Here is a 15486-nt window from a genome sequence, read left to right on the forward strand (position 1 = left end):
AAGGAACCTTTTATGCTATAAATGGATGTCTTTATACGGAACGGCAATAGATATACTTCCTTAACCTGAAACCAAAGTAAAAGCCTCTCGAACTGAAGGGCGAATGTATGATCATTGTCAACTGGGTCATGCGAGTTGTGTATCGTGTTATTTTTTAAAAGTTGACCCAGTATTTGTAAAAATATTGCAAGACATATACATTTCCAGAAAGGAAATTCATTTCTGCGTTGAATAAGACCGAGATCGTGAAAATCGCTGCACAATTGATGAAGATATGGCTGTTCAAAGCGATGCACCACGTTTTGGGGTGATTTTGAGTTGCATACCTTGTTATATATATATTTTTTTCATAAAATTTAATTTTTCGTTATAATATGATTATTTATCATTCAAAATGATGTTTTCACTAATTAATATCATAGCCACACGCTAACCACCTGTGGTTGTCCACGAAATAAACGCGCTTTTATACCTTATCACGTATAGTATTGATATAGCACGACTTTTTCTTTGCCTCACAAACAAATAGAACATCTTTCTGAAATATGCATCATGCAGTTTATACTATAACTTTCGGGCCTTTATACAAATCAACTGAAACACTTTATCAAGTAACTTGTTGTCGCTTTATTTAAAAAATAAGTATATACCAGTATATATAACTATAACCTTCACAAGACCGATTGATATTCACCTTGCATAAACTTTGTTAAATCATCAATTATTTGCTTATTCGCAAGTAAGATCTTAAACGAGCAAATAATTATTTAATCATTATTATTACTAAAATGAAATTTTTAACAAAACGATACTGACCACAAAATTGTTGTGGGTAACTTCACACAGGTAAGGACAAATGTTGTACTATCAAGAACGCGTATTTGAAACATACTTCGATCAAAGTGTGTGTGATTCTTTTCTTCTTGCATTGTCAAGATTTTAAAACCCATATATCAGTTTCACATACATATGTTTAAAAAAACGTTTATGGAAACGTTTTTCAGTACGCACAGTTATCTATCCAAACAAGGTATGAAGGAGACAATCATTAAAAATCATATATAAGATAATTCATATAAAATGAAAAATACCAAACGTTTGAATTAAAGGGGCCTTTTTACAGAATTTGGCCTGTATTGAAGTTTGTCATTATACGTTATATTGATACATGTTAACATTGGATCTAAAACGCTTCAGTAAAACACAAGAATAAAATTAAAGAAAGAAAAAAAGTAACCCTCCACTGGGCTCGAACCACTGCCCCCTGGAGCCCATGGAGTAAAAGTCTACCGCTTAGATCACTCGGCCATCTCTCCTCATACAATGAGCAATGTATTTGATACTTTATATAAGCAACCCTATTAGTATCACAAAATACAACGACAACAACAGAACTCTCCCAATTATTCAATCGTTTCGCGTTGCAACGCTTTATAATTTTCAAGTTTTCAAATCGTCAAAACATGCATATAATGGATATTTTAGAGCATGATAAATGTTCAGTATTTCTTTTTCCTCACAAATATAATAACAACAATGAAAATTTGCGAGTCTGAAACAACTTTTCATATTTTGTAAATTTACCACAACTTGAAAAGGCCCCTTTAAACAAATCGAACAATACCAGTATACAAGTATTCCTCAACTCAGCATACGATCCACAATTAGGCCACCATTGATCGCTCGTGAACAAATTAGGTTAATACCACGTTTTCAAGCTAGTTTTGTTAGGTACGATTTACCTTTTAACTGCCGCATCCACGCCGAGAAAGAGTTGTATATTTATGCTATAGGTTTTAGTTCTTAAACTTTATTAATTGACAAATGGACACATAATGTGAATATTGTATTAAATATTTTTTAAACGGAGCTTATATAGAAAAAAAATCAATAAACAATTTTTAATTATACGTGTCGCGGAAGAGAATGTTTATGAATGATTTAAATCAATAAATCATTTTTTGCTGCGTCTTAATCACGTGGTATTTTTGCGCAGAACAGGTCAATCAAAATATGAGGCTTTTAATAGATAGGGGGAAAAAACTACTTCTGATCAACAAGTATAGTGGGATATCGAGAGTCCAAGACACTATCACGCGTCTGTTGCGTAACCTCGTTGATAGTGCTTGCTAATACAGCGGGATTTAATTTGATATGTCTGGGATAACGTTCTTTTGTTCTCAACAGGCAGTGGCGATATCTCGTGTATTTTTAATTGCACGGGTAGTAACAACGCAATAGTATAAGGTCAGGCTTGTCTACATGTATATTCATAGTTCTCAATTAATATAACGTTGAACGCCACCAATAACTACAGGTATACTATAGACAACGATACAAAAAAGCTTTATAATCGCTAAAGCCGAATTAAAAAAAAACACTAAATATAACAAGAAATATCTTTTAACATGATTTTCGGCGTAAATGCTGACATTGAACCAAAGATTATAGTTGTTTCTAGTTAATTAAATCGAAATTTACGTTTCTAAGTAATTAAATTGAAAACAAAAGTGTAATTATTGTTGTTGTTTTTTTCACTTGTTTTTCGCATATTCATCGCATGAAATGTGTTTTATTATAGTCAAACCACACATTAGTGTAAGTAGATAAAAATAATACTACGGGAGTTCGCATCATATGTGCCCTCACATGGCTAACTTTGAGTTTATTTCTTTACCATAAAATATCTCGTATTGTAATATATGATTGACATGCAGTTTTCTTTCGACACATTTAAATCACACTTGAATAGCCGTGTCATGCGAAAATGGGTCTAATGTCGTTCCGGCCAGCGTAGCTTAAGCCCAACCTGTGCATTTGGTCAGAAGCGATATTGACTGCTATTAAATCACTCAAGGTGTTATGGTCTCATTATGTATCTCCTGACCAGACCGAGAGACGCGCAGGCTTGGTGGGCTATAGATAAGATGGGAGCATATGGCATAAAGCCCATTTTCGCACGACGCGGGTCCGTAAAAACTCATTTCGAATTGTTTATGGCACATTTTAGTACAATGCTTCTCGATACAAAATTGAATTCAAAATAGCAAGTAAAGCAAATATATGTTTATTAGTGAATAAAAAGATGTTCCTCTTACCGTCACAGGATACTATTTCGATAGCGTTTGTTTTCTCATCTTGAAAGCAAAACTGTGTTTATCGATAGTCATTATGTCTTCCCCTGACGATTTAGTGACCGAGTACAGACCCGAAATTCTGCGAGGTGGATTTTAACGCGTAATTGTAACTTGGCCACAATTTGTGTCTATGTGTCGTTTGAACATGCAGAGAATAGTCCGGAATTGCTCACACTGAACAGTGCTTTATTCGTAACGCTGTGCACAGACACAGTGATGAAGCCAAAGTTCAGAGGATTTCACTAACATCAGCCTTTGAAATATACACGAATATATTCATTTTGTTTTGTTTGGCTCCAAAGCAAGGTTAAAGTCTGGACCAAATCTTAATGTTGTATGCATTGGTAAACATAAGCTAAGGATTCTGTTAAGTATCTTGAAGCCACTCTTGATCAAAGTCTATTTTTTGATTAAATGGCTCGGTCAACTATCAAGAAAGTTAATGCTAGGTTGAAGTTTTTGTACAGGAAGAGTAAGTTCATTAACCCCCACTCTAAAATGTTATTGGTCACATCCCTCATCCAGTGTCATTTTGATTATGGTTGTTCAATTTGGTATAACAGCTTGACTCGGGAACTTAGGAATAAACTAGATGTCACCCAGAACAGAATGATCAGGTTTATGTTGGATCTTGAGGCAAGGGATCATAAAGATCAAAGACGATTTGTCAAGCTTAACTGGTTATCAGTCTCTAAAAGAGTTTATCAAATCATGTTGTGCCATGTATTCAAAATATACAGTGGTAGATTACCATGTTACCTAAAAGAGCATTTCATTCCACTTAGTTCAGTTAATAACTATCCCACTATGTTAAGAGTGTCAGTCGGTGCTTCCAGTGATTCATTCACAGACACTGGAAGATTTTGTTAAAGGTTTAAAGGTTTTGATAAACGGTCATTTGCATATCAAGGTTGCTCTCTCTGGAAAGAAATGCCAAAACATATAAGACAGGCTAAGAACCTCCCCAATTTCAAGTACGCCGTCAAAACCCATCTGCTTGCTACTATTTGAGTTTGTTTTTTTCTAGTTTTAATAAGTTGTTGTTTCTAGGTCAACTTCATTAAATCTATTAAGGACCACAATGGAAATATTGATTTACTTCCTTTTTTGTGCTATCCTTGTATTTTAATGTTTGTGTCATGTTTTTTTTGTATTCATTATAAAGCATATATTGTATACATAATTACATGTTATTTTATATTTGCACATAATGGTTCTAACAAAGTATACAGAAACTATTCCTGATAAAGTTTTAGACCTTGGTGTGACACATTTCGATCCATGACAACAGTAGGGGTTCTGTTATATGTTATTAATGATCTTATAAGATTGAAGAAAAACACAATAATACTAAAAAATATTTGAAAAAGATAACTTAAAATAAGAGTGAATAGTATATAAGTGGACAAGCATTATGAGAATTTAATTCGATTCCATTTTTTATTAAAGATCTGCAATTTGTCATTACTGAGGGCTATTTCTTTCTCAATCTGGATTTTAAGTTTAAGACTATGGATAAAACAATTAAAATTTGGTATTTGTTTTCTGTACTTCATGTTAAAGATAAAATATTTCATCAATATAAGAATAAAATTCACACTATTATTACCTTCAAATGATTTAAATGTGTTAATTCCGAAACTTACACTTAAATAGGATAGTTTAACATTTAGTTGTTGTTGTTCAAGAAAGGATGCTAAGTTGCTAACTGGTTCTAAATAGGCTGGATGTGTTTGCACTCCCAAAAAAGATGTTCTATAATTTCGATGTTTTTACCGCAGAAGTCACATAAATTATAGATGGATAATTTCATTAATTTGCATTTAAAGAAATGTTTATTTGTAGCTGTAATTCTATGGACGTATTTATATTGAAAATTTCTCAGTGTGCTATCAATAGTTGCTTTATATGGCATGATAAATATGTGTTTCCAATTAAGTCCTTGTTCTCGAAAAAGTACTTGCCATTTATTTTGGATTTTGGAGTTTTCTATAGGGTTTATAATTTGTAGTGTGTAAATATTTTGTTCGTTTTGTTTTGTCTTGCAAGTATGTTTTCTAAAAATATTGTTTGAGTACATGGTGTGTTATTTGTATTGATTATTGATTTAATATGTATGGGTATGATTTTTATTAATGCGTAGTACTTCAGGAAATTACTTGAGGGTATTCTGTATATGTAACATATATTATCAAAACAGTAGAAGTCCTTGATTCTGTAGTCGTATAATTGGTCGACGTGTTTTATGCTTCGTTCAAACCAATCTTAATAGAAAAACGTCTTATTGTTTGAAAATATGTCTTTATTGTTCCATAAAATAGTTTTACTATTAGTTTGGGTTTCTAGGTTATGAGTAACATTACTCCATGCTGATAGAACATTAGATAGAAATATATTTCCATTGAAATTTCATGTAAGATATTATTGCTGATGTTACATTCAAAAAGTAAGGAATCGCCATATTTTTTAAAGATCTTCTGGTAGAATAGTTTCCATTTACTCGTATTGGTTCTATCTAAGTATCTTTTAACACAGCTGCATTTGATTTCATTCACAAATGAGTCAATATTCGTTAATTTGATACCTCCATTTTCTACGGATTGAATTAACTGAGTTCGTTTGATTTTGTCAGGTTTATCGTCCCATACGAAATTAAATATTGTTGAGTTTATATCGTTTATAATGTCATTTGGTGGATTTGGGAGAACTGTTAAAACATAAATTTAGGAAGTGCAAACGTTTTTAATACTGTGTTTTTTTCCAATAAGTGTAAGTTTACGGTGTTGCCATGATTTTAAGCAGTTTTTAAATTTTTGTTTTATTTAGGCAGTATGTTTTTTAGAATTGTATCATTTTCATTATTTGTAAATGTAATTCCTAACGTGGTGGCTTCATCGGATGTCCAGTTAAATTTCATTTCTTTTTATAATGGTAATTACTTTGTTTTAATTTACCTACTCGTAGCACAGTACATTTACTTTTGTTAAGTTTAAGACCCGATGTCATTCCGAAAAGGGTTAGTGACTTTATTAGGTTATGGAAAGAATCGTAATTGTCATTTAAAAAATAAGTTGCATCGTCAGCAAATAGGGACTGTTTAATTTTTTCGTCAGGTTCTATTGATATGCCATTTATATGTTTATTTGATTGGATATGATGTGATAGATACTCGATGCATATAATAAATAGCGATGATGAAAGTGGACACCCTTGTCGAACCCCTCGTTCAATGTTAAAGCTGTTTGAGAAAAAGCCATTGTTAGTAATTATACTATTAATGTCGGTAAAGAATAGTTTTACCCATTTAATGAGACTATCACCAAAGTTCATATTTTCTAAGCAAGCGAACATAAACGAATGATCAAGTGAAACAAATGCCTTTTCAAAGTCTGCAAAGAATATTAGACCAGAATTATTTGAATTGTTGAAATAGTTTATGCATTCTTGTATAAGACGGACGTTTTCACCAATGTAACGTCCTTTTATGAAACCGGATCGAGATCTTGAAATGACTGATGGTACTATTTTTTTAATTATGTTTGATATACTTTTAGCTGCAATTTTATAATCATTGTTTAGTAAACTTATCGGGCGCCAGTTTGATAATGATTCTAGGTTTTTTCCAGGTTTTGGAATGAGTGATATTATACCTTGTTTTTGTAGCGTAGTTAAGTTTTCATTATTAAATGAATAATTAAGTGAATTAATCAAATGCGTTTTAATATCATTCCAGAATATTTTATAAAATTCTATTGTGATGCCATCAGATTCTGGACTTTTGTTATTTTGCATTTCTAGATGTCTCCGTCCCATTCATCTTTTAAGGTTTGTGCTAAAGTATGTGTCAAGTGACTCTCTTGTAACAGGCATATACTTTTTTTTCGTCTAACCATTTGAAGATTTTTATACGTTCGTCTTTATTGTTTAGCCCTTTACATTCAATATATATATTGATGGTACTTTCGATTTGTATGAAGACACCTTTTTATGCTTCTTTTTACATACGGCTTAATGATATACAGATGCATTATTGTTTGTATATACCATGCTGGGAATGAGTATGTTGGTTTAATACGATGGCAAGATGTGAGCTTCATCCAAGCACAAAGTACCATACAATCATGCATTATACAACGATGTCAAACGATAGTCGTTCTGAAATGCTACGGGCGACTACGGAAATTTTCCGGCGTATAACGGAAATGTTATTTTATGGCAGAAGTTGCCCACCTTTAGACATAATTTGTAAATCCCAATTTTGAAAGGAAAAGTAGATTATCTTCTTAAGTAGGGAAACATTTCAGGACTATCGTCTGGAAATGTATTTTATATCTTACTATGTTCTGTGTATTATTTTTCTTTTAGATTTAACCTATACTTACAGTATTAGTTTCCATCTTCATGTATCTACATTTCTGTTAAACATGTTTTCCCTATCGAAGGCGGAGGGCTATTGTTTTGGCGTTGTCCATCCGTCCACCGTTCGTCCCTCCGCCCGTGTTTGTCGGGAGCTGTTTCTCGGAAACTTGCATGGGGTAGTATGGAACTTACTTATATACTGATTTTTTTCAGATTTAAGTCGCATCAACCACATCAATGTTTTGTGTAGTGTATTGTATATTTGCGAATGACATTTTGAAGTCATGGTGATACAATTTATAACTAAATAAAAAGTACATATTGTTGGACCCCAGTGTCAATCAATCTAATTTATTGTAAGCTACTTTTATGAATTGTTTAAAGTCTTACCTTAATTTCCAGCTGCATAATTCACTGTTCTCCTCCTAAGCTGATGTCTAGTCTAGCCTGGCCACATTATAATTATTGCTGATCAATTAAATACTTAACGGCCAGTCAATAGAATTACATATACAGGCTAGAATCATTCTTGTGTGTTTATTCCATTGTTTAAAATTACGAGTCTGACTTCCTGTTAGCAAGGCAGACATTTGTTTCTTAAAGCATAACTTTCTTCGTCAGTAAATTAAAGAAGTACCTATGCCTATTAATTTAAAATGCTACTTTTCATATTTTTGGTAAATGCACAGGAGTTTGAAATTCTATCAATATAGCTAATCTAATGGCTAAATAAAGAAAAAAGTATACCCCTAAATAGTATAAAGACTACAGGAATGCAACGCAGCAGACCCCGGACCCGCCCATTTTCCAGTATACCAGGGAAATTACTGGAAAAACAGGGTACCCTACATCGACTCATGGTATAATAACCAAAAGGCCGGTGAAAGAAACTAGGAACACTGCTTACCGTGAACTACCTTTCTCATAATTCACAATTATTCAACATATTCCGCTCATCGTCGGATCCATTGCGTGTTGTTGTTGTTTTTATTCACTGCGAATCAGCCATGTACTGTTACTTCGATAACAAAAATAGCAAGATATATATTCTTCATTTTATATGTTATAATAAATATTCATAAAAATAAATATTATGTGTTTTTTGTCAGTTAATTTAAATGTTTATTGTATTCGAAGAAGTTGTTGTTGTTGTTGTAACGACATAAACAAAGGGCAAGTAACCCAATGATCATGTAGCGGGAAATTTGAATATTAGAAAATTTCTTAACGAGTGGTATTTTATCATGGCCAGTCATCTAAGCACAGCGATATGGTATGTTTTCCCCGTGTTTAATGTCAAGTTAGGTGTAAAACTGACCACTTCTATGTGAAACACAAAGATATGCCATAATTGGACCACACTCTATGACTAATTGATTCCGTACAAGGGCCCAAACGTGTTATTTACATTGTAAATCAATTTTTTTTACAAAAATAATTCCGATTTTCTTTTCATTAATGAATTCATAGACTCGTGCTAACTGTCAGCTGAATCCCTGAAGTATATTCTTGACACACTGTCAGGGCCGTATCGACCTCAGGGGGGCGTGGACCTTCATCTAAAGGATACACATGTATCATATTGCAATTTTTTTTTAATTTTTTTATAAATTAAAACATAAAAAGTTTATAGTGTTGTTGAAAAGTTTGAAAAAAAATTAAAAATGAAAAACAATAAAAAACTTAAAATCAAAATATGTTTTGCATTAAACACCCTTTTTGCAGTTAACTCCAAAATACGCTCGATCGCTCGCTCGTTCGCTCAATCGAAATAAAACAATAAGATAGTGAAATCTATATGAAGTTTTCTCGCTGAATACGAATCCGTTGCTAATTTTCCTATATCTTGACACGTAAAAGAATAATTGATTTTAAATGGTGACTTTCGATTTGAGAATGTAGCACACTTTTAACAGAAGCGCAAAACCCAGTAGACAAAATGATAACTTACTGCTGAGGTCGATCATTATAGCCTTTACTGGGATCTGGTCAGGTTCCAAGCAGTTCGACAATTTAACAATAAATAATCTGAATTTTGAGAACTTGGAAAAAACTTAAAACATAAAGCTTAAGACATTTTAGCAGACGACATGGAGTTGGTTTATACATGTATGACGACACACTGTGACATATGTATAGATATTACGGCGATCATATAATCATCATAGAACATTAGACAACAGTATTTTTCTTTTGACAAGACAAGTATGTTGACAAATAATAAATAAATAAATACATATTAAGTGTTTTTTTCTGCTACAGTGTTCTTCTGAACACACCCATAGTGATACCATTCATTACATTTATCACAGCCTATGCTTTCACCTTCACGATCTATTGGCTCCTCCTCGCAAACATTGTCACAGCTTGGACATATAAATAAGTCTTCTACGGCATCCGTGTTTTTTACTTTCTTACTTTTCCCCTTTCCAGTTACCTTTCTCTTTCTAGTTTTACAATCTTTATCCCGACTTTCGATGTTATCCGATTTCTTACCACCTGCAGCTCTCTCTCCTAACGCTTGAATCTTTGTTCTTAACGCTTGCTTTTTCTTTCTTGGGATAGAGCATTTGAAGTGCTTCAAGCTGTCAACAATTGAAAGTTTTATGAAGTGTTCGCTGATGGCCTTGTACAACTCTGCTAACAGTACAAGTAAAATTTCGTCCTCAATGCTGTCATCCTGTACTGAACTAAATAAACCAATCCAACTACCTAATAAATTACTTTCATAATCAATATGATTTCTGCAAAAGGTATGAATTCTGTCAACATGTTTGTGAAAATTTTTATTAGTTAATTGTGTCTGTAATGCGGAGTGAAGATTTTTTAAAAATATAAAAAGTTCATCACTAACAACAGTTAAACCGCGAGATTTATTTTGCTTAAATTCTATTTCTGACATTGAAGAGTCTCTTGGATCCACACTGTCCTCTGACGTTGTGAGAGCTTTGAGCATTTTTTCTTTCTTATAATTTATTTGCCTGGTAAACTTGCTATTTTTATTAATTTCTCCAAGATTTCTTACTACAGAGTCCCTTAAACGGTTTCTGATTTTGTGGACACACACACCAGCGATATACCTTAATTTAGCATTTCCAGCTTCAGAAAATGAATGAGCATTGGAGGTCGATGGTTCTGGTTGGTCTACTGGTTGGGATACTACTTCCTGAACTTTTACTTGAATTATTTTGTCCATCTCCCAGAACGCAAGTTTTGAAGACATTTTATTTTGAAGTTTTGTCTTTTTTTTACCTTGAACACGTTTTTGATACTATTTAAGTGTTCTTGCCCGACCAAAAATTCGTTCAAGTTCTGGTAAGAAAGCATCCACAAACGTCGTGTGCTTGAATCTTTTTCTATACATGCAATAGCTTTAAATTGAATATACTCCAGGTGATGAATAAATGGCTCTGATGAAATGAATTCTGGTGAAAGAAGAGTTATGAATTCAGTACTTTTATTTGCAGCTATGAATTCCTGAATGTTAAATGGACAGGTTGCACGGGGTAGTTCAATTCCGACCCCCTCCTCTGCGTCTCCTTAGTGTCCGACAAACAGGTGTCCGTCTCCATAGGTGGTCCATTAGGTCGATCTTCAATACATTTATCTTAAACCTTAGAACAACAAGATATGTCGGCTTCCACTGCTTTAAATGGCTTCTCATAGAATTCATAAACTGACTTTGGATGTTTCAAAAAGGCAGAAGTCATATTTAAATTTCTGATACAAAGTCCCTGCTTGCAAACAGCCCTTCCAACAGCTACGCCCAACTGTCCAGGGGCGAAAAACGAGGCACAGTCAATTTCCAAGTTTTTAATTGTCTGCCCTTGGGCACGATGCACTGTCATAGCAAAAGCTAAAATTACTGGTATTTGGGAACGTGATGCCAATACCTTATTTTGACTCGCATCAAATACTTCAAACTTTTCAGGCATCATTTTATGTAATTCACCATTAAAATTTAGGATTGGCGGATGTCCATTTAAAAGTTTATGAACAGTACCCCTTTGTCCATTATACAGTTTACCAGCTAAATTCTTTATCAATATGACCGGAGCACCCTCTTTAAGAAATAGCGTTTTTGGAACAGAAGACCGCAGCAGTATATTTTTGTTTCCTGAAAAGTAAAAAAGCAACACTGGTCTGCAAACTTGTGCTATATAACATTAGGTACACATGTTAAAGGATTAGTAAATACGCCGCGTTACGGGAAAGGGGACCTTAAGGCGATTGCGACCAGGTTGGATCCAGAACGGCCTGCCCTTGAAAACGTAGTCTGATAAGGATCAATTCGCTTAATATCTTTAGAGGTACTGATTAAATATCGAACAGTTCGGATCCTGATCAGAATGCGCTTTCATTCTCAGGCTGATATTGATCAAGTCTAGTCGCAATTGCCTTAAGGTGCCTTTTATAGTGACGCGGCTAAAATAATAAAACTAGTATAGTATGACAGTAGCCAGGGCTTATTCGTCACAAAACAATTCTAGACCGATTGAAAGTGACGGAACAGAGAGATGTACAGGACAAAACCTTTCTCGAATAGGTTTAGCGGGGCTATATAGAGAATTATTATTAATATTAATGTTTATTACACATATGACAACACAAGTAAACTTCATAATCGAAAAGTTAAAATCTATAAGCAGTATAGGGGGCGTTTAAGTTGTAAACAAGCTGGTACCGTTTTGTTTATATTTATATTTTGCATGTAAAATGAAAATAAGTATCTTAATAAAATTTTGGTTGTGATCAAAAGCGTAGGCTAGCTTACCGATTAAAAGCTTATGTCGCTAAGAATAAAAACATGTATACGTTATTAACCTGACTTTAACCGCTGCATAACGCTTGTTGATGTCTAATCTAGTGTGATAAAGTGTTTGATATTGAAAAAAGCATGTATTGACATGATATCTGATGAAATATGTTGATTCCTTAATATCTGTCATAATCAAGCACACTCAATATGTGTCTGCCATGAATGTGCTTCGTTGCTTAAAATATTAGCTTTGTTCTGAGTAAATGCATGTGAGTAAAGTGTCATCCCAGATTAGCCTGTGCAGTCCGCACAGGCTAATCAGAGATGACACTTTCCGCCTTAACTTGATTTTAGGTAAGGAGGGAATTCCTTGAAACTAAAACTAACATAAAAGCGGAAATTGGCCTCCCTGATTAGCCTGTGCGGACTGTACAGGCTAATCTGGGAGGCCGATTTACGCACACGCATTAAGCCCAATTTTCTTAGAACTCGACTCAAATGTTATATAAATATTATTTTTAATAATACCTTCATCTTTTGCTTTAAAGACATGAACCTCTCCTTCCATAAGATCCAGTATTTCTTCATTGACAAACCGCACATCGAAATTAGTCCCAAACAACCTCACCCTATCTTCTGCCAAATCTGTGCTATTTTCGTTAAATCCCCTCAGTAGTTGAAGGGTGGCTCCTGACGGTGACCCGTCACACAACTCTTGCACCGCCGTCGCGAGCTCTTTTTCTTTCTGTCTTATAACCTGTAAAAAATAATTGAACGCAGTTTATTCTATTTATTAATCTTATTCAAATGTTAAACGCTATCAAATCATTACAGCTCTAAGTTCAATTTGCAAAATAGAGATTACTTTATCTGCAATTGAAAGGTGATTTATAAAAGAAAATATGTCAAAATAGCTGGCAATATTAATCGTTTCTTGTATGTAAGCTGTTTGCACTTCTACCAATAGTAATTCAATAATAACTTACCGTACTTCTGTCAGATGTACATGATGAGGAAACGTGACTTCAAAAAGTGGACTGCTAAAACAGTAGTCTCCGTCATCGTTCAAAAATCTGTTTGGGACCGGGGAAAGCTGTTTGTAATCGCCACAGCCAATGACCTAAAAGGAAATAAATTGTGCATATCAGTCAGAATTGTATAGGAAATGCCTGATCCTTTCAGTTTGTATTAATTTATTAGATACAAATACTATTTTACACGCAGACTCTTTTCTTTAAAGTTACAGTTTTAGTATTAGCGTGTTGTTAATTTTTTTGGTATATGAAACGTATTTCAGTTTTTTCGCACATAACAGATGCATTTTTCGAAGAAGAGGGGGTATATTGCTTTGCACATGTCGGTCCTTCCGTCCGTCGGTCGGTCCGTCCACCAAATGGTTTCCGGAACGCTTAGGCCTAGGATCATGAAACTTCATAGGTACATTGATCATGACTGGCAGATGACCCCTATTGATTTTCAGGTCACTAGATCAAAGGCGAAGATCACGTTTGGGGGCATATGTCTCCGACCGCGGAACACTTGTTTTTTTGGTCTTTTTATATTCATTTTGGGGCTTATATTATAATCTGAATAAAACATTTTTGCCATATATATATATATGGGGTAAAGTCAATTTAAGATGCATTAACAGCATAAAACTAAAATGTATAACCACCTTTACAGGCTCAAAAATTATGTTCACTAGGATGACAAACTGATTGTGAATCTTTTCAGGTTTAAACTGAATAAAAAGATATAAGTTTGTACGTACCTGCATGCCACCAAAACAGAGACCATTCCGCTTGACATGCACGACAAACGTACTCGACCATCTCAAATATCTTCCTTGGCAGCATACTGATTTCGTCAATAACAAGGCATTCTGCTGATAAAATTCTCTGCTTTGCTGACGCGTACTTATCGTCGTTATCGAATAGCTCTGATAGATGTTCTAAGCTGTAACGACCATCTCCAATCCCGGCCCAATGATGAAGCGTGGTAGCAAGCAATCCCAGTTGTAAACTGGCCATACCGGTCGTAGCTGTCACTACTACTTGTTTTGATGTGGACAACCTTTTGATAGTTTCTCTAAAATATGAAAGACAATTTTAGAGTTAAGCACTGCTGGAAGTTCGAATAAAAGTAAAAACTAAAATGACTTAATGAAAATCATTCTAACAACAACTTTTACCACGTAGTAGTTTGCAATGAGCAAACATTTTTTGAAACCAGATTCTTTAAATTTATGTACACGCACATGTTTATAATGAAATGGCTTTAATGTATCATTTATATTTACAGCATGTTGGGCGTAAACTTTGAAGAGTGCAAGGGGTCAACCACTAGTATAAACGAGCTATATGAACGATGCATAAACCTGACACCTCCTCCAACAAAGGATGTTATATCTAAAATTGTTGCACGGATGTTCAAAGTAGAACCGAGGATGCAATTCCAAAATGGCGAACGTTTTGTTGTTTACAACAATTTAAGGTCAAGAGTCGACAGTAATACAAATATGTGCTTTCCGCCTTTTTGTAAAGTTACAGAACAAACATCTGGCAAGTTGCAAATTCAATGTCCCCTGATAACTGTTATCAATGGGAAAGTAGAAACTTGCACCGTTACATTTACAGACACGGATACAACTATCTTCGTAGCTGGGCAACATGCAAAATGTGGCTATTCCCTACTACTTGTTCAAAATACCTTAGATGGGACCATACAGGCTCTACATTCCATAAGAATCTGCAAAGGTGTACCTTATGCAGAAAAGCTACCGAAAACATTTCAAAAGGAAACTATTACCTTTATTCATAATGAGAACACAGTCTGTTCAATTGGACGTTCTAAATCCTGTAAAAAGCTTATACCACTCTATGGTAAGACTGACACTTGTAAAACATGCTTAGACTCATATAATCAATATAAAAGACGCGCAGATAAACTGGTCATTGCTGAGATATATGACGAAACACGTGTAAGAGAGGAGCCACAATATAAAAGCAACCACGTGTGCCACTATGCGACAGCACAAATATTGCTTCAACCACCAAGAATATTCCGATTTCAACTCCTATCCAATCGATCAGTGTCATTAATACATCTATGGTTCTAAATAAGGAATCACATGCAGATATGAAATCCATTTTAGGAGACATATTGAAAGACGGTAATGCTGGCCATTTCAAATTATTGCTAGAATCTCAGTTACGGAACTGTAGTAACGAA

General features: G+C 34.1%; 1 protein-coding gene across 1 annotated transcript; it reads right to left on the reverse strand.

The window, feature by feature from the left end:
* Nucleotides 1-9500: 9500 nt before the first annotated feature.
* LOC127865306 (uncharacterized) lies at nucleotides 9501-13001 on the reverse strand. The gene is made up of 2 exons (XM_052405313.1): nucleotides 12784-13001; nucleotides 9501-11613 (listed from the first exon to the last, which is right to left on the reverse strand). The coding sequence occupies exon 2, from the start codon at nucleotides 10717-10719 to the stop codon at nucleotides 9736-9738; it is 984 nt and encodes a 327-aa protein (XP_052261273.1). The 5' UTR covers nucleotides 10720-11613; nucleotides 12784-13001; the 3' UTR covers nucleotides 9501-9735.
* Nucleotides 13002-15486: the final 2485 nt, after the last annotated feature.

The sequence above is a fragment of the Dreissena polymorpha genome, chromosome 1 (assembly GCF_020536995.1).
Source record: "Dreissena polymorpha isolate Duluth1 chromosome 1, UMN_Dpol_1.0, whole genome shotgun sequence".
Lineage (NCBI taxonomy): Eukaryota > Metazoa > Mollusca > Bivalvia > Myida > Dreissenidae > Dreissena > Dreissena polymorpha.

Excerpts from the sequence above, each read along its gene's own strand:
- LOC127865306 (XM_052405313.1), bottom strand. The coding sequence starts at position 10,719 with ATGTCTTCAAAACTTGCGTTCTGGGAGATGGACAAAATAATTCAAGTA.